The 20,184-nt window shown below is 45.5% G+C and overlaps 1 protein-coding gene across 1 annotated transcript; it reads left to right on the forward strand.

The window, feature by feature from the left end:
* The first annotated feature begins 12,111 nt into the window (after nucleotides 1-12,111).
* RTP1 (receptor transporter protein 1) lies at nucleotides 12,112-16,413 on the forward strand. The gene is made up of 2 exons (XM_036875214.2): nucleotides 12,112-12,743; nucleotides 14,540-16,413. The coding sequence occupies exons 1-2, from the start codon at nucleotides 12,472-12,474 to the stop codon at nucleotides 15,057-15,059; spliced, it is 792 nt and encodes a 263-aa protein (XP_036731109.2). The 5' UTR covers nucleotides 12,112-12,471; the 3' UTR covers nucleotides 15,060-16,413.
* The last annotated feature ends 3,771 nt before the right edge of the window (nucleotides 16,414-20,184 follow it).

The raw sequence follows: 20,184 nt of genomic DNA on the forward strand, positions 1-20,184 counted from the left end.
AAGGCAGGGTTCCACAGAAAAGAAACTCACACAATGAGGTTGTAAATGAGCCTCAGCCAATCCTATGGAGGAGTTCTGGAACTGAGAGAGCCCTTCAGAGTCATCCCACATCAGGCAAGGAGGAAGGCCTTTGGATCCTTGAATCAGCCGGTCATTGGCCTTGGGGAGCCTATGGTGAAGGGCAATTCCCAGTGAGCCATCAGCCTTCCTATTATTCCTAGCTGAGGGATGGGGTCATCTGCAGAGAGGAAGGAATCTGGATGGAGATCTGGAGAGATACATAATATGGGTGCTTTATCTTCAACCCACTCAATATACTCTTCATTCTGCAGCCACAGTGATGGACAAGACAGAGGGTAATCAGACAGGGATTCGGCCTTCACACATGTACAAAGAGCTAATGACGAAGATAACAAAGGAATAAGGAAAAGATCAGGAAGAGAAGATACCATCCTCAGGGGAGAATTGGGAAATTTTCTCTGGGGGTTGTCATTTTGAACTGGACCTGAGAGAAAGGCCAATTTTGAGAGGTAGACATGAGGGGTGTAGCAGCATGAATATAGACAGAGGGAATAATTTTGAAGAATTTTAAAATCTGTGTGGATCTTTAAACACCAGATCATTGTGAATAAAGAAGTTCTGATTTCTCAAATAAACATCTTTTAAGACCTGAGTTAAAGCACAGAATGGATAAAATGGAGTGAAAGGGAAACTCAAGGGACTTTCCCCTGGATATGTTTTCATGTATTAATACCTGTAAGATGGCAGGAAGCTGCAGGTGTGGAGGTGTTCCCTAGAGGCCCCATGACTTGAGCAGCCTGTGTTTAATGGAAGTTTAGCCACAGAGTCATTTTTTGAGGCTCATGCCTTGAGATGAGGTTGGGAAAACTCCAAGGATAATAATGCTGCAGCCTTTAGGTATCTGACACGTGTCATGAAGTGTGTGTGTGTGTGTGTGTGTGTGTGTGTGTGTAACACTTAGGTAATGTGGGCCTGGAAAGGCAAATCTAAGATCACTATACAGATGGAATACAAAAATACATAGCTCACCTCATTGAAAAAAAAAAGAGTGTAATGAAAGACAGGGCTCTGTCAAAATCAGGCAGGTTATGAAGTAGTGAGTTGACTGTAGGAGAAGATATTTAAGCAGAAGTTGGAAATGCAGACAAAGTTAGAGAGAAGATTCTTTCTTTGGGATTGGCAGTTGAACTACATGATCTTTAAAGCCCATTCTAGCTCAGAAATGATACAATAATGACTAACAGTTTTTCAACATTTGCTATACAACAATGTTCACACAGCCAAGAAGAGGTGAAGCCAGGATTTGAAATCAGACAGGCTGACTTCAGAATCCAGTCTTCATTTCTCCTAAGACTGGGGTGTCTGAACTGGTGGCATCATTGCACAGCAGGTGTGACACTGAGGGAATCAGTGGGAAGAGTCCAGGAGCAACAGCAATGGCCTTTGATGAGCTAGCAAATGTCCCCTCCACTTGGTGAGTTACTTAGCTCAGCAGTCTATGAAATGTCTACAGACACTGTCACCCAAGGGACACACTGCTGCCTGTTACCTCAGAGTGGCAATGAGATTATCAAGTCTTTGACAGTCTCTAGGCAGTGATCATTTTTGCTTCTCTAGTGAGGTGAGAAGGGGACTAGGAATGTGTGACCTAGGTTTTCCGGTCTGAGTGGAGGTCCCTGAAGGCAGGAAGTGTAGCCATAATTTCTTGGCACCCAGCAGGTCCTTCCTTTCCTTCAGGAAGTCAGCCTGGGTTCCCAGATGACGGCAGGAGCCCTTGTGGTTCTGGCAGACACAGCCTCTGCCTTTAATGGGCTTGTGCGTTGTTAGAATCGTTGTCACAGCTCACTCACACACAAAAGAGCATGGCCAGTGTAGCAGAGGCACCAGAAACAGTTTATAGTTGCCTAGAGGAGAGAGAGCATATTCTCCCAGGGAACAGTGGGGGAATCCTCCTGGTGCAGGCAGGATTTTAACTCATTCATTTAATGCTGTAGTTGATGTGTTCATGAGTAAACCAGAGGCAGAACATGTCCTAAGAGAGCTCAGCTTCCATGAGAAAGATAGTTAATGAATCCTGCCATCCCATTACATTACATGTTTAAGAGAATGGGACTGCCCAGGTTCAAATCACCATCTGCCAGCCACGTGCCTAGGGCAGGTTGTCACTATTTCAAGGCATACTTGAGTCATTATGAAAAGTGGGAGGATAAAATGTAAATCTTTGGCAGGGTGACTGCTTGGCATATAGAGTAAAAGCTCAGCAAATGCTAGCAACTCTTACAAATGGTGTGGTGTGGAAAATGTGGGCTGCTGTAGAGAACACAGAACTTCCTGCCCTTGCTCAGTGCAGAGTAAGCATGCTAGACTGGGTTAATGGTACTTTATGAAGGCAGGACCAGGGTATTTCAGGGCAGGAGAAACAGCAGAAAACAAAAGAAGAGGTGGGATTCTAGATCCTGTCTGGGGAAAGAGAGGCAGCCAGGTGGGTTGAGAAAAGGGAAAGGTGGCAGGAGCTCTGCTTGGCAAATTTCACTGAGACCAGATCGGGGAAATTGAGTGCCCAGCTAAGCAGCTAACCCAGTGGGTGGTCCTGATGTGTGACAGCAGGGGGTGATGTCTATACTTATGCATCCTTCTTTTGGAGACCTTGCTGAGTTTACTTAGAATCAGAAAGAACTTGGAAGACACATAGATCCAGGCAAAGATATAACCTAGAACTGTCTGGATTAGGGAGTGGTCATTTTATACATTTTGTCATTTAAAAATCTGAGGCAGTTTCTAGACAACCATCAGTCCTTATTTATTCAGAAAATATTCAATAAGGAAAAATTATGGGTGTAGCAATATCTCTTCACTGGCAAAATAGAAGGTAGCTCCTTGCACATGTTTCTGAAGATTGAGGGGGGTGTGGGGAGGGGAATCCTGCCTTTACCAAAGCCATTGGTGTGTCATATAATGTGGGCCCACAGATTGTTAGAGCATAGGGCAAACTGATAGACATGTGGTACAATTCTACCAATTTTAGGAACATAGAAATGTAGCACCATAGAGGTCACATAACAAGTTAGTGACAGAATGCAGACTATCTCTCTCTTGTAGTTTCTGAGAGTTTATATTTGTAGATATGTACTAACTGAGTATATTTATACCCAACACATGTGTATATATATATGTGTGTGTGTATATATATATATATATATATATATACACATATATGCAGGGGTATGTGGCACCACTTAGTCATACCAGGTGCCAGTTACTTCCAGTAGCATGGGTCCAGATGTCTAAAATGCAATTTGGTCAAACAATGGCAAAGAGTCCACAGGAAATAGTAAAGGATCCACCTAAACTGAAAGGCTGTAGATGCCAAAGCCCTAAGCCTAGTTAGGCATGGGGGGCTGCCATGAAGAACAATGCCTGGGTCACTGTGACGCATAAGCTCACAGTGGTGCAGACTTGGCCCATTCTGGGCTGGAGTGTTCATCTGCTTGGGCTTTCTGGGCCTGTTCCCCACAGGCACTCAGATAAGGGGCTTCAGGCCCTTTAGCCTTCTACCTGGTATGAAAGCCATCTCACTTCCTGTGGGGCTTGTCAGGATCCCTGAGCAATGGCTTGGCTTCTAGTGGCTGACAGAGGAGAAACACAGCCTCTAGAGCTGGTGGCCCAGCCAGCCGGCAGGAAGACAAGCCTCACACCTGCTTGGTGAGCCTTCCTCCCAATCCTGGGACAGTGCCAGTTCAAGCCTCAGGCCCCACTTTCTTACTTCTCTTCTTGGATATGTCTGGCACTGAATATCCTGCCACCAAGCCAAAGTAGATGTGGCTTATACCCATCTCAGAGAAGGGCACTGTCTCCCTGAAATTTCTCCCTTCCATTCATACTGCAGTCACACTCTTTTCAAGGAGTCAATCTAGGTCTAGAATTGGGTGCCAGGGAAGAAAGTAACTCCCCTGGGACACTGGAGAGAGAATCTAGAGTCTGAAGATTATTGGTTCCCGAGTGGTAACTCTTTTACTCCTCAGTCCCTGAATCAGATCTACAAAGGGGTAACTTAGATCCTTGAAAAGTGAATGTTAGCTTCTAAGAGAAAGTAAGAGCAATTGTTGGTAAAGCAATTAACTTAACAGCTAATGTGACTAGCTGTGAAGGATGCACCTGTTTTTTCCAACATTCTTTTGTCCTGTTCACAGGCTGCACCTAACTCTCTAATTTGATTTGCCTATACCAATTTTGCAACTAAAGAGTGATATTTAAATTTATAAATTAACCTCCAAACCAAAGCCAGTCAAAAGGTGAGGCCCTAGAAAGATGAATATAGGAGAATAAATCCTTCCTATTGTTTTCCACAGTTCAAAAGTCAACTCTCAATAATTAATTCATTGTTGGGAGGCTGGGCATTAGAATGTGATATCCAACAATATACTCATACATATTCACTCAACAAACATTTATTGAGCATCTATTATGTGTGGAGCAATATTGTAGTTGTTAGGGATCCCTGTGGACTTTCATTCTAATCAACACTATCACATTTACCTGAGCACTGGTTTGAGAGAGCAGAACAAAGAATAACTGGTATTTGTGCTCCCAGAGCCTGTGCAGGATCTAACATACAATACTTACTCCATGTACAGCGGTTGAATGAATGGAGCTTTATTTGACTTTTATGTTTCACCAGGCTTGCCCAGTTCCTTTAGTAGAAAATTCTTTTGGCCTGAGAAGCTAGGTCTCTGGATAATAGAACAGCTAATTACCTCCCTATTAGGTATGCAGCATATATTTTAACTACAGGCATTTGTTGGTGAGTGTATGTGAAGCTGTAAGTGGAACATGTTTAGACTATTTCCTACATATAAGGTTGCCATTACAGGGATAAGAAGATGTATGGAAAAATTTAGACCACATTTACATTAAACTGGAAGCTTAGAGCAAAAAGATACAAGAAGCATGAGTTCACGGTTTTGAAAGCAAAACATTAGGAGAAACGATGAGAAAAAGAAAAGGAAATAATTGCTTTTTTATTTACTTTCTATTATGTTAAGTTTCACCATAAAAAAATAGAGGGACCCCCCCCATGTGCCCACCACTCAGAGTCAACAATGATCAACTCATAGTTAATTAACCATGTTTCAACTATACTTCATCCATATTATTTTGAAGGAAATCTCAGATAGTACATGAAAGAAAATATTTTAGCATAGCAGCAGGCTGGTGGTTGTTAAGCTGCATGATAGGTATGTAAAATTCCATTGTTTCTTTTTTCTCACTTTTATATGTGCTGAAAGTTTCCATAATATACAGATTAATACGTAGAGGCTGTTTTGCTTTTGCAATTACAGAAAATTGTGTGAGAGAATAGAATAAAAATAATACTCTTTCTTCTAAAGTTGTGTTCTGCTCAATAGAAGATATTAAAAGCTTTCATGTTTAAAAGAATAAAATGAGCAGTGGTGTTCTGACAACACATACTTTTACAAATTATTTAGATGGAGGCTTCTAACAGAAAAATGATGGCACATTTTCCCCTTCTAAAAGTAGTTAATGTTTATTGATTGCTTATTGTGGGCTAGCACTTTGTTAAGGACTCTGTATCATAAGGCACAATGAGTTGAGGTTTCAGGGTGTGAGATATTGGCATACAGCCAGGAAAAGCTTTCTAACAGCCATGGGTTAGATAGCTCTACTGCCACGGACAGCAAGCTCCACGGCACCAGGAGTGTTCACATCAGGATGAGGGACTGCTTGACTGTCAATGGGCAGTCGTAATTGTCTGACTTCAGCAGCAACCCTAATCCTGGAACACTGGGTCTGTCTGAAGACAGAGTGAATAGTCTCCTTAGTCTCAGTGAAATCACCTTTACAGCAAATTAAAGACTTATGCCTACTTATGACCTACTTAAGATCATCTTATGCCTACTTAAAGCTTCACATGAGATGAATCAGAGTCTCTGGTACATCTGATCAGTGTTAGACCAGGTAAATTCCCAGAACTTTTCCACCCCTTGACTCTATACAAAACTGCATTTCCAGGTTAGGTGTAAAAGCTCGGCCAAAATGATTCATTATAACTGTGATATAGGATTATTCCCTGGCTGCTGTGAAATACGTATCTACTGTCCAGAGCAGGTCCTCATCATTTCCTAAGTGAACAAAATTTTCCCTTTTCATTACTTTTCTTGGAAAACTCAGGCTTGGAGGAGGACAGTGCGTAGCATGATGGAATTTTCTTTGTCCTCCATCCCCTACTTTCTTTCTTCCCTTTACCTTTGTGAGTAGAGGATCTTTGAAATAATAGAATGAAGGGACAGAAACTGCTTATGAATTAGTTTGTGCAATGGTGGGTGGTCAGTACTAATAGGAGTAAGGTTTATTTGCTCGTAAGAACCCCACTTGAAGACTGAATCAGGGTCTTGGAGAGAAGGAAGAAGACAGTGAAGAGGAGAAGACAGAGGTGAGATCAAAGAGAGGAAGAAAAGTTTTGCCATGCATTCTCGGTGAATTCTCAGTGGAGGACGGGAAAGGAAAGGGAAATTGTACCCTATCCTCTGAAGCTCACAAGCATGACATTCAATATAGTAAGACTTTCTGATAATGTACTGCCCTTGTTCCCTCCTAGAGAGTCTAAGAAAACAAAGCTGTTAGAGTTGAACAGCTGCAGATCTTTCTAAAACCACCCTGGGAGCTAATCCCTGGGGCGGGGCACAATTCGATCTTGAAGATATAAAGAAGATGTATTTCCAGTGTTGAGGCTGCCGGGCAGCAGGGGCATATATAAGGTCCAGTCTTCATGTCAGAGGCCATAAAAGGCTCTGTGTTAGTCTGGGTCACCTGGCTGATGGATAGCACTGGACATGGAATGAATGGGGCTATTTCGTGTTTATACCCATGTCTTAGCTTAGAGCCTGGCACGTGGCAGTGAGAATTTAGTTTCTTAAGTAACAAATTTGCTGCTTCCTGACATGTGATGTTGCTGCCCTTGCCCTTTCTTCAGAATAAAGGGAAGGAAACTATATTCCTTCAAATATCAAATATCCTAAAATGGAAACAAACGCTTTTGAGGACTTGGTAATTTCCCTCAAATACATCCTTCTTTTACCTCCTGATCCATGGCACTGTTCCCTTGTTAATAACTGTAGAACATTGCCTGGAAAATGACCTTTTAAAGACCAGGCCACACCATGCACTCAAATGAGTACAAAAGAAAAACAGAGTTTTATGATGATAAGAGTTCGAGAGCATGAAGACTGGGGGAGTTTAGATTTTGGGCTGTGATTAAAATAAACAAGGCTAAGACATGAATGTAGCTCTGATAGTGTCCTGGAGAACAATGGCACATAAGATGCACAAAATTGAGTGTTAGCATGAAAGAGAAGCTCACTGGTGATAGAGACGGGAGGAGGCGAGGAGAGGAAGGGACTCCTGTGCATCATAACTGGGCTTGCAGGGGTGGGTGGGAGTGGTGGGCTGAGTCCCTGAGAGGCTTTCCTTTGCTGGGTTCATAGGTGAGCGGTGCTTACTGCTTCTTTCTGGTTAGGTTTTGGAGTTGGGTGGTTGGAGTAGTTTATTCTTTGGCTACTTAGTTTACTTTTCTTGCAAATAATGTCAATGTCTGCTTATATCAGAGTTTGACATTAGCTTTCTTAAGCCACTAAGCTTTTTGGAAGATAAGAAAAATGATCAGGTGCCATGGTAGATAGTCTCCAAAGAATGTCACTGCCAATTTCTTCCCTCCCTGTAGTCACGTGCCACTTTCCTGTCAAGAGGTGGAGTTTGTTTCCTATCCCTTAAATCTGGCCCTGTGATTGCTTTGACCAATAGAATGTGATGGGAATGATGTTCTGGGATTTCTGACCCTGGCCTGAAGAGGACTGGCATGTTCCGTAAACTTCCTCTTAGAATGCTCCTTCTTGGAGACCAACCACCATGCACCGAGGAAGCCTAAGTAGCTGAGCTGAGAGGCCCAAGGGGAGGACTACAGTGAGAGGGAGTCAGGCATTCTCAAAGTACACAAGTGGTGGAGGCATTGTGGCGAAGGAAGGCAAACCTGTGTCCACGGTAATTGTCTGTTCCAGGGAGAACAGAGGAATGGTCCAGTACAGTCAAACTGCCACCAGGGGTTCCGCCGCATGGAATCATGCCCAAACAAGGATTCAGTATTGATCTCTGCTATTGGCATTTGGATGTCAGCAGTGAGCTTAGAGAATATCTTATTTACTATTGTGATACTCCATGTAGCATTGCTACTGATCGGAAACCCATTTTAAAGCAAATGAAATCTGGTAATGGGCTCATGTTCATGGAATTCATTTATCTTACCATAAACCCCCTCATTCTGAAGAGGCTAGCTTGATTGAATAGTAGGATGGGCTTTGGAAGACAGTTATAAAACCATCCAGGTGACAGCACCCTGCAGGGCTGGGGTCAAGTTCTCCAGCATGTGACATATGCTCTGAATTAGCAACCAAGACTTAGTGCTGTTTTTCCCAGCTCCAAGAATCAGGAGGTAGAAAAGCTCTCTCAGAATTACCCCTAATGGTACACTAGTGATTATTTTTTTGTTTTTTTAGCTTATTCTTTGTTTCCTGTCCCCACAAATTTGGACTCTGCTGGATTAGAGATATTGGCTCCCAAGGGAGAAATATTTCCACCAGAGAACAAAGCAATGGTTCCATTAAATTGGAAGTTGAGACTACTTCCTGGGTTCTTTATGTCAGTAAACCAACAGATTATGGAGGGGCTTACTATTTGGGCTCAGCAAGAATGGGACATTCTGGATAGGACATTCCATTGTTGTGGAACTGTCAGGTGCATTTAGATCTTGGGTCCTTGGGCACTGAGTGCCAGTAGAAGCTTCTAGTGATGGATCCAGCATCCAAACACACCCTTTCCCCTTCTTAAGTGTTCCTTAGGGATGTGGAATTGCCTCCAGTTGAGAATAAATTTTCATTAGTGCATCATTTCAAGAGTGACAATATTTATTTTTATAACATGTTGCTAAGCAATAATAGAGTAATAAGCTTTATAAAATCTATCTTGAGCCAAACAACAAATTAGAGACATGATTTTCTTTTTTTGTTTTTCCCCACCACTTCACTTTCTAATTGGAGATTTAGATTTAAACCATCTTATGGATTTAAATTATGATCATGAACTGCAAGAAACTGGCGAAGGTAAGGCCAATGGTGTTAAAGATGTCTAGATTGGCAGTCTCTAAATTGTGAATTTCATGGCATCAGAGCTCATCTGACAGAGATTAAGTTGTAATACCATTTGTCTTGATATTTGTCTTAATAGAAATCATATTTTATTAGAGAAAACATTTTGCTATACAGATGGATATATTGCATTGTCTCTTGCATAGCAAGCTCAGGTTCTAAATTAAACTTAATTTGTGCCAATGGGGATTGCATCAGCCAGTTACACACACACATGCATGCACACACACACACACACACTCACACAAACACACAACTCTGGTGATTCTTACCTTCTGTGTTCTTGTTTTTCATCATAATGTTTATTAAAGCAACAACTGCAAAATAGTTCTTGGGAATTCATTCCTGGTGTTGGGTAATGCACTTTGGCTCCAGGAGAAGTTGTATGAGCTTCTCTCAGCTTCACACACTTTCTGGGAATGTCCTCAGCCTCCGTACTCACCTTGGCCCATGGCTGTAACCTGAGACAGCTCCCATCATACCACAGATGCTGGTTAAGTCTGTTTACTTCCCTGGGTACTGATTACCTCAATTCAGAGGCAAGAATACTGACTTGAGGGATAAAAAGTTTAATGAACTATACAAATTAAAATTAAGGAGGCAAACAGAACTTCCATCCAGTGGCCTCCATCCTACTTCCTGCCCTCCAAGGATTCAGGTTTCTAACTATAAAAAGCTCTTTGAAACCATATATGGCTACAGTCAGAGGGGACCATGGTGGTGTTAACTACCCTAATCCTTCAGAATGCCGGATGGACAAACAGGCCAAGAGAAGAACCATGACTTGTCCTAGGTCACAAAGGCAGCCCACCGCAGCTGGGATATACAGTTATGTCTCCTGACTTCCAGGTCAGTGCTCTTTCCACGGAACCAGGCTGCCTGTCAGCAAACGATATGGCTTTACAGCAGTGGTGGATCTAGAGATAGCTTTATGCACTGTATTTTCTTTGCTAAGATTTCAAGCTAAATTTCTCCTTAAGCTCTAAAATATTTATGCTGGACATCAGGGTCCATGGACACTGTTGCTCTATTAATTCAGCAGCAGAGGTGGTATCCCCAGTAGTGACGGGAGCTGGGTAGGTCAAGTACACCTCACTTCTCTCCTCAGGGGCCATGGCTGCGGTGTGCCCTAGTGAGCCATTTGCTGGAAGGATATGAATTTCAGTTCTCTGAGTCTGGAATGGCCATATCTGGTGATGAGAAGGTAGAAAGCCACATTTATTTAGCAAATCTTTTATTCTAGTTTCAGTTCTGGGCAGTGTAGTGATTAAAACTGCAACTTTGAAAGCAGTCATAGAGGCTCAAACCCCTGTTCCCCTAATTATTGGTAGTTGAATCTTGGGCAAGTTATCTAACCTCTTGGCTTAGCTTACATATTTGTAAAATGGGGCTGATGCTATCACCTACCTATAGAGGCGGTTGTTAGGATGTAATTAATTAATGTATGTAAGGCACTTAGGACAACCCCTGATACTAGCTAAATGCTATATAGTGATTGCTGTTACTATGCAAATTAAAAATGTGGTCACATAAAACAGTAACACATGTTTTGCTAGAATGAAATGCTATACGTTAAATATATTGGAATAGCTATCTAGGAGGATATAAAGGAATTATGGGGAAAAAAAGATCCCAGGTAAGTGATTCCAGTGCCCTGCTTTGAATCACTGCAGATACTGCTGCCTTATTATCCCATTGCCAAGATAAACTGAGGCTAAAATAAAGTTTTTCAAGGCATCAAGCATTTGTACAGAGGCAGGAGGAGCACTTGGGATACAGTCTCCCATACCAGATGGGAGATTTAGGCCCTTTTTTTCATCCCTCAACTGGGGTCTGTCCGTGAGTCATACTGTTTGAAGAGTCTGCTAAGAGTATTCTTAAGATACATTGAGCTTCTGCAGAGAGTAGAGCCAACTACTGCTCTCTCTCTTTCCTTGAAAGATGGAGGAAGCATTGCCTCTTGTACCTGGAACACAGGTCCATAAGCTTCATCAATAAGTTTTATACAGAAAGGAAGAAAGACTGTAACTGTGAGAGATTGAAAAAAATCCGTAATGTAGCAAAACAGAGGATTGGCAAAATAAATTATGCTCAACCACATAACAGGATATAGGCAGTCTATAAGATGCAATATTAATGACTTAGAAAAATGTTCATGATATATAGTTATTTAAAAAATAGATCACAGTGTAGTATGTAGAATATGTGAACACATATACATATACATGCATACACACATATGTATACACATACATACATTTTCAGAAAAATGGAAGGCAGTACAGTAACAGCGATTATCTTGAATGTGGTATTAGAGTCTTACTTTTGCATTATTTTATCTATATTTTCCAATTCTTTAATAATAAACCTGTATGACTTTCATAATGGAAAAATAATTTATTAAAAAATGTGAAAGGCACCTATAATAAAAGTTGTTTTTCTCAGGGATGTTGTGCTCCTCTCCTGTAATAAGTTGAAAATCATCTTTTCTGTTTGTGCAGGCTGAGGCAATGGCCCCCACCTTTGTGCACAGGTGGCTGCTCTTGCACGTGGCTGTCATAGCATGAATCCCAATGCATTCTGGTCATTGGGTCCATACTCAGTTACAACCAACTGGCATAGACGTGGTTGAAATTGAAATGAATGAAATAATGAATTGAAATGAGCCCAATAGCTTAGATTTGGATACAACTCTGCCATTTTAAGGTAGATGTGTCCTGGCCTCCTGCTGTGTATAGTGGCAATAACAATTATGGGTCAAAAGGCATCTGGTGGTTTTTGTTAATGGCAAAGTGGTAATCACAAGATGGATGAGGGTGCAGAGAGAGAGAGAGTTTATTATTATTGCTGTGTCTATTAACAGGTCTACATCTTTCCATCCCTCATTTCTCTCTGGCTCCCTAAGGCACTGTGTCACCACAGCAGCCAGAGGCTGATGATGCCTCCAGGGGCAGCAAGGTGAAGAGGATCCAGCCCCCAGGCCCTCCGCAGGCCCTCCGCAGGCCAAAGTGAGATGGTCTGAAGCTCAGCTTCTTTCAACGTTTACTACTCTGTCTCAGATCACTTAGAATCACAAATCTTGCCTGGATAGCCTCAAATCAGGCCCAGAAACACCCCTTCAGAGACTCCCTCCTCCCCAAGCTGTGTCTCTTGGCACCCTGCCTGGTTGCTGTGGAAACAGGTTCCACTGCGGACAAAGGAGGGAGCTGGGTCCTGCTTCCTCCTGGTCCTGTCAATGAGGATTTTTAGACCGTGGAGACTGCGCTGCCCTGCCTTGCACCTGCCTTCGCTCTCTGTCTTCTCGCTCAAGTGGAGCTTGTCCTCCTTTGCCACTGACAAGACCATGTGTAAAAGTGTGACCACAGGTGAGTGGAAGAAAGTCTTCTATGAGAAGATGGAGGAGGCAAAGCCAGCTGACAGCTGGGACCTCATCATAGATCCCAACCTCAAGCACAATGTGCTGGCCCCTGGCTGGAAGCAGTACCTGGAATTGCATGCCTCTGGCAGGTGAGTAGCCCTCTACGAAGGAGCCCTGCTGACAGCCCCTGGAGCATCTTTCAAGAAAAGAGAGAGGCAGAGAGAACCCAGCTGCTTAGGGTCAGTGTCACTGTTGTTTAGATATAGAGTGGGAGGCAGAGATAGAGTCTCTAACTGAGAGTTGGGACACCTGAGTTTGATTTTAGCTCTTCCACTGAACACTGTGTAACTTTACCTCTTGGAGTCAGTTTCTCCTTCTGGAAAAGAGGTGTAATACATTTATTAGTCCTAAATTCATGATCTCTTATGTATTTTCAGATTTTAGTCATCTTTTAAAAATGGTTGAAAACCAAGAGAACAGGGAGCATGAGCTCCATTGAGGGCCAAGAGGTCTGTGCTCTGGTCCTGGGACAATTCAGTTTCAACCTATTTAATTGAGTCTGACTTAATATATATAAAATATTGAACATAAGAGGTGTGCTAGAAACTGGCTCTATTATTATCTCCATGGAACCTTGAACAATTCAATTTCCTTCTTGAACCTCACTTTCCTTTTGCAAAGGAGGGGTTAGGGTAGATCCTTGTGGTTCATGGACCAGCAGCAGCACCTGGAATTTGTTAAAGATCCAGAATTTCTAGACCCATGCTAGACCTACTGAATCAGAATCTGCATTTCAACAAGTCCTAGGTGATTGGATGTACAGTAATATCTGAGATGACATTCCAGAACTCTTGTCCATGGGTCTTTTATGCAAAGACTTACCTTTGGGACATCAGACAGTCTGGGTGAGGCAGCCTAGGGGGTCAGAACCAAAGCCTTCCTTCTTGCCCCAGTTCAGTCCATTCACTTCAACTCAAGAAACATCTGTTGAGCACCTGTTATGCGCTGGGTACTGGCTCTGCCTCTAATTAGCTGCGTGTACATGGACCACTTTCTTACTCTGAGCATCAGTGTAAACGAAATGGTTAATTAGGTGATTTCTAAAGTCCCTCCCTTTCTTACATTATCCAATCCAAGTTTTGTAGTCTAATCTGAGAGAGGGGAAATAGTCCTCAGAGGATGAGTGAAAGAGAAGAAATTTGAAGGAAAATGTGAAACTCCTAAATTGGCTTATGGAAAGGGGACAAAGGGCCAGACACTTGATGGCATGGCTCAGGGAGCTTCTCAAAGACCTGGAAAGCTTATGAGGCTCAGTTAGAAGGACCTGGGGGCTCCTCCAGACTCAGCTGGTGACCTGTGATCACTGGCTGGCCCCTGTCAGGTCCCTCTGGGTACAGACTGCCTCCACTTCCAGGCCTTGGGATCCATTAACCCAGGCACTGGCTCAGAGGCTGAGAAGTGGTAATTGGTGTTATTTTCTCCTGATCTGGGTCTAGCCTGTTCACAGTCGGTGTTGACAGGTAAGAATGTGTGGATGGATTTTGCGTTTTCTATATGGTTCAGGCCATCCCTTATATCAGACTTCAAGGAGGTCTGTGTAGGCAGGACTCATCTAGTGCACTGTGAACATTTTATAGATGTGGAAAGATGATGACAGCTAAAGTCCCAAGGGCATGGGATGGAGGGAGCTGAGGCCTCTGCAGAGCACATTGGAAGTGGGCAGGTGAGGGCAGAAAACTGCTGGGTGCCAGGTGCGTCCTGAGCAGCCCCTCTGGTCGAAGCAGGACACACAAGGTGGCAGGCTGGGCAGACACGTGGAGAAAGCTGATGAACTCAGGGCCTATAAACACATCGCCTCCACCTCTAGGCTCTTCCTCCTGTACCTCACCCTCTTTCCTGAGGCTGTTTACAGGGCCTTGACTCTTGCTTCTCACCCTCTCCACAGGTTCCACTGCTCCTGGTGCTGGCACACCTGGCAGTCGCCCCATGTGGTCATCCTCTTCCACATGTACCTGGACCGCGCCCAGCGGGCGGGCTCGGTGCGCATGCGAGTCTTCAAGCAGCTGTGCTACGAGTGCGGCACGGCGCATCTGGACGAGTCAAGCATGTTGGAGGAGAACATCGAGAGCCTGGTGGACAACCTCATCACCAGCCTCCGCGAGCAGTGCTACGGTGAGCGTGGTGGCCAGTACCGCATCCACGTGGCCAGCCGCCAAGATACCCGGCGGCATCGCGGCGAGTTCTGTGAGGCCTGCCAGGAGGGCATCGTGCACTGGAAGCCCAGCGAGAAGCTGCTGGAGGAGGAGGCGACCACCTACACCTTCTCCCGGGCGCCCAGCCCCACTAAGCCGCAGGCCGAGGCAGGCTCTGGCTGCAACTTCTTCTCTATCCCCTGGTGCTTGTTTTGGGCCACAGTCCTGCTGCTGATCATTTACCTGCAGTTCTCCTTCCGCAGCTCTGTCTAAGATTCCCTTGGTGGCCCCTGGGACTCTCAGGGCCTAAAGCCTGTGGGAGCCAGCCAGTTGATGGGAGGGGGTGAAGAGAGACCTGGTTTGGGAGTGGGGTTAAGTTCTACTCTGGTGCCACCACTGATTCCATGGGGACCTGGACAAATCACTCAGCTTTTCCATCTGTAAAGTTAAGTGTTTGGCTAGACCATTGGTTTTGCAAAGTGAAACCCAGGGCCCCAGAGTTTTGCATGGGTACCTCAGGGAGTTCTGGATTTGAATGTAGGCTGAGTGAGTGGGTTTCCCATCCGGGTCAACCACCCATTCCCAATGCCTACCTCCTCCCAGAACAGCAACACCTTTTGTATGAAAAAAAATTTCAACGGCTTTTAAAAAGTTTAAAAATTAACTGACTAGGTGGCTTCACAAGGCCTTTCTATAGCCATGAATTAATCCTTGCTTTTTCTTTAATTCCCCACCCCTACCCTCATTATCTGTTGCATCTGGAGCAGCACCCTAAGTTAGCCTCTGTTTAATGTATGAGCTGCATCCAAGCCCTGCCTCCATGCACACAGCAGAGGACTCAACGAAGGAGGGGAGGCTCTAGGATGTCCCTTTGCTGCTGGGCACACAGGGTCCACTACTTGTATTGTTCCCAGCTTCCAGCGCCCTCCACTCAATGGGTTCTGGGGTCTACCTGGCTCAGAGATGGTGAAGTCCCATAGCGCTAGGCTTCCTGCCCACTGCATATGAATTGGCAAGGATTTAGGGGAGGTTTAGAAGGCAGAGTGTTAGAAGCAAAGCACAAACTCCCCAGGATTTTCATTTTAATGAAGAGACTTCAGGGTTCAGGGACCAGAGTTGAGTAATCAAGTCTGACTGATTCTCAGTGGTTCTGATAAGCAGCACACAGAAGCAGAGGCCTGATCTCCTGGGCTGTCAGATGAAACCCTAGCTGAGAGGCTTTCCCACATGGGCTATGCACGGGCCCTCTCACCAAAGATCAGCTGTCCACCCAGAATCAGAGGGAAGGGAGTTGTTAGCAAGAGGGGGCACATTAAAGATGTGAAGTGCTTTGCCCATACAGAAGGGCATAGATATGCGTAAGAGTCTTACACTGATTTAAAATGAGGTGTTATATGGTTTGAAGTAGGAGAAGACTTTCTGGTAGTGGAGGTATGGATTGGGAGATGGGGAGAGAGAAAGCAGGATGTGGGACACCACCTTGTGCTTTTGAGGGTCCTCATTCACCTTGCCTATTAATAACTTGATTCATTCTTTCCCTTCCTCCAGTGCTCCCCTTTATAATGGAAAGTCACCACCATCTGTAGTGGTGGAGGGAGGAGGGCTACATAAAGATGGGATACTTTAATAAAGATGGGATATCTTCACTCAAGCTTAATAGTCATTCATGTGTGTTTGAGATTCACCAGTGTCCCTGATCTCTAATGGGCTGTTGGACCGTCCCTCAAGCCCCCTCTTTCAGAGGCCCCCACTTTATCTAGCTCCAGCTTCTAGGTCTGGGCCAAATGTGTCATAGTCAGGAGGGATGCTGGCAGTCCTTGGTCAGTCATTCAGGGCACTCTGCGTAAGGCCAGTATTTTTCTCGCCCTTGCTCTAATTCTTGTAACTGGCCGAAGTCTTCCTTCCTTTCATTCACACAGTAGTCATACCTTTATTCAGGCCACATAACCTGAGCACCTTCCATCTGGCAAGCCCTGATTTGGGTGCTGGGATCCAGTGGGCACTAAGGGGCAGCTGTGTCTCTCAGACATCTTTGCTTATTGCAGAAGTTCTCAGCCCTGGCTGCACTTTAGAAATCCTGGAGAGTTTTTAAAGAAATACCAGTGTCTCGCCCTCTACCTCAGACCAATAGAATCAGAATTTCTGGGCTTGGGGCCTAAGTATCTGAATTAGAATAAGACTCCCAGGTGTCCACCTGTGCTGCCTGGTATAATGCTCTCTAACTGAGGAACAATCTTCCTTTTGCATCCACTCTTGTAATAATGAGCCTTGAGGTCTTTGATAACCTACCTTGGATTTTCTAGGACTAAGGCTCAGTTTCCTTAGTCACTCCCCTTCCCTGCCCTGGGAACTTTACCCTCCCTCAGTCCTTCCTTCTTCTGCCTGTCTACCTGCTACAACATTTATCCTGCTCTGAGAGGCTCCATGATTGAGCTGTCATCCTTCCCAAAAACTTATGAAACTTTGTTGTTATTTACATTCTATGGCTATACTTCCTGCTAGAATGTGGTCACAGTATGGGAGGTCCCTTTGCCAGGTAGGGACAGAGCAAGGAGTCCAGTCCTCACCCTTATAGCCCAGAACTCTTTCCTAAAGCATTAAGCCTCTTCCTGACCTGTAGGAAAATGTGTACAATCTAGGAGGCCCTCTCTGTCTCCCTTACTTGTCCTCATACTTGTGTCAGATGGGGAGTTGTAGGCTTACTCATGGCTTAGCCCTTGTCTTGGCAAAGACTTCTCAGAACAGCTCTTTCTATAAAGAAGTGCAAAGAGCAGCGAAAGTCAGGAAAAAGAACTAATAAAACCTAGCTAAACCCTAGAGCAAGAGCCACCCAGTTTTCGTAGAAACTGCCCGAAGCTAACACGCCTGCCCTAAGTTAGATAACCAGAGGTGGGCAGTAGCCTCGGGACATAACCCATGATAAGTCACGTAGACACGCTTGTGTGAGCTAGAGATTACGGGAAGCGGTTAGGTAACTGGGGCGTTCTCGTTTCAACTCCATTGGTTAAAATATAGAATATATAGAATGTGTTTTAAAATTATTGGTTGTAGAAATGCGCGGGCTTCGGTGCAACGGCTGTGAAAACCCTATATAATCCATACCTAAAGTTGCCTGGGGGTCGGCAGCTCGGACTCGGCCTGCGTGTCAGGGGAGGTGCTGTCGGCCCCAGCTAGCTGGCTGAATAAAGACTTTGCTTGGATTTACATCTCCATGTCCATGTGGTTTGCTCTCTGGGGAAACCCCGGAGTCCTGGACCCTAACATTTTGGGGGCTCGTCCGGGATCCGAGTGGCTTCCCTGGGAACAAAGGATGGCTGGAGGCAAGGTCTAATTGTCCGGATGGGGCAGTGTAATTCGAGGGTTGCCCCCTGGTGTCTGCATAAACCCATTATAAAGCGGGAGTCGCCATCCCGTGTATGGTCTCGGGTTAGTGACCCCGAGTGAGGAAGTCCGGGTTGGTAGTCCCGGCCCCCAGGTTAGCGACCCTGGGTGAAGTCCAGGTAACCAATCCTGGCCCTGGGGTCCGAGTGACTCGGCCTTGTGGGAAGGCAAGTCCGATCGGCAGGAACCTGGCACCCAAGGAGGAAAAGATCGAGCTCGTCACCCTGCAGCAGTCCGAGAGGATGCCTTTCGGGAGAATCACGAGAGTTTTTGAGGATCCTGAAAGTGGTAGTGTGGTGCGCACCAGAGTGAGAGAAGGACCGGTCCGAGCGAGTGCGATCAGATGTGGTGTGTGTGTTTAGTGTTATTGTTGCTTGTTTTATTGTGTTTTGGTTTATATTTCTTTCTGCGCTTATCGTTTTAAGTTTCCCCTATTCTGAGGTTCTCCTGTTCTTTCCGTTCCTCCTTTCTGCCACTAAATCATTCCCCGCGGGCACGGGTCGGGCAATTAAGAGCCATTAGGGCGCCCGCCGCTAGAAGACTCCCGTGACAGGATAAGGGGGTCACAGCCGCGAATCCCAGATAAATTCGCGTCCCCTGCAGAAGAAAAAACTGTGCAACGACAGGCACCCGTTCACAAGCACATACACCAGTCATCTTGTTTTAAGTGGCATCTCTATCCTTTGCCTTTGTCTTCCTCACTATGGGCCAAACTCAGGCTACTCCTAAAGGTCTGATCCTTTCCCATTTTCCGAAGGTCAAGGAACAGGCCTTAAATATGGGTCTTAGCATCAAGAAAGGTAAGCTCGACACCCTTTGCTCAGCCGAGAGGCCTTCCTTTGAAGTAGGCTGGCCGATGCAGGGGTCTCTTTCCTTGGACCTTATCGGCAAAGTCAAAGCCATTATCTCCCGGCCAGACCCTGAGGGCCACCCCGACCAACTTCCCTATATTCTTGTCTGGGAAAATTTGGCTGAGAATCCCCCTTCCTGGCTGAGGCCCTTTTTGGTGGGGAAACCTCACACTGACCCACTAAAGACTTCCGTCCTAGTTGCCCGGGAAGATTTAAAGCCCTCTGATCGCAGGGCCAGAACCCCGAGTGCACCGCCCGTTCTCCCGGACAGTTCTCCCCTATACCCCCCTCTGCCAATTGAGCGGCCACCCCCGTATGCGGCTCCGAGGGAGGAATGGGGTGAAGCCGCCGGGGGGGGGGTAGAAAATGAGGTTGGGGAGCCCAGCAGGGACCAGGCGGCCGCAGCTTCTCCAGATTCTTCAGCAAGAGAAAACAGGAGGCCAGGGAGAGCTGGAGGAATGGCCGCAGCTTTTCCAGGCTCTCCAGCAAGAGAGGGCAGGAGGCCAGGGATAGCGGGAGGAATGCAGTTAAGGCCTCGGGGGGCCAGGGAACAAGAAGGGGATGCTCCCTCCTCCACCTCAGAAGGAGCAGTGCCGGTCCTGCCTGTGCGTGCCATTGGTGCAGGCAGTCCGGACAGAGCTCAACAATATCAGTACTGGCCCTTTTCATCTAGTGACCTCTATAATTGGAGGACTCAGAACCCTCCCTTCTCGGAGGACCCCAAGTGTCTTATAGGTCTGGTGGAGTCCATTATGTTTACCCATTGTCCCACATGGGACGACTGCCAGCAATTGCTCCACACCCTCTTCACAACGGAAGAGCAAGAGCGTATCCTCAATGAGGCCAGGAAAAATGTCCTTGGAGAAAATGGAAGACCCACTACCCTCCAGCCCATCATCGATGAGGCGTTCCCACTTGCGCGCCCGAATTGGGACTTCGGGACTGCAGAAGGTAGGGAGCGTCTCTGGGTCTACCGCCAGACTTTGATGATTGGTTTCCAGGCGGCCACCAGGTGGCCCACTAACCTGGCTAAGGTAAAAACTATTGTTCAGGGGGAAATGGAAAGCCCGGCCGCGTATCTGGAAAGGCTGTTTGATGCTTACAGGCAATATACCCCCATAAACCCAGAAGCAGAGGAACATAGATCAGCTGTAGTCCTTTCATTC

This window comes from Manis pentadactyla, chromosome 1 (assembly GCF_030020395.1).
Source record: "Manis pentadactyla isolate mManPen7 chromosome 1, mManPen7.hap1, whole genome shotgun sequence".
NCBI classification, from domain to species: Eukaryota; Metazoa; Chordata; class Mammalia; order Pholidota; family Manidae; genus Manis; species Manis pentadactyla.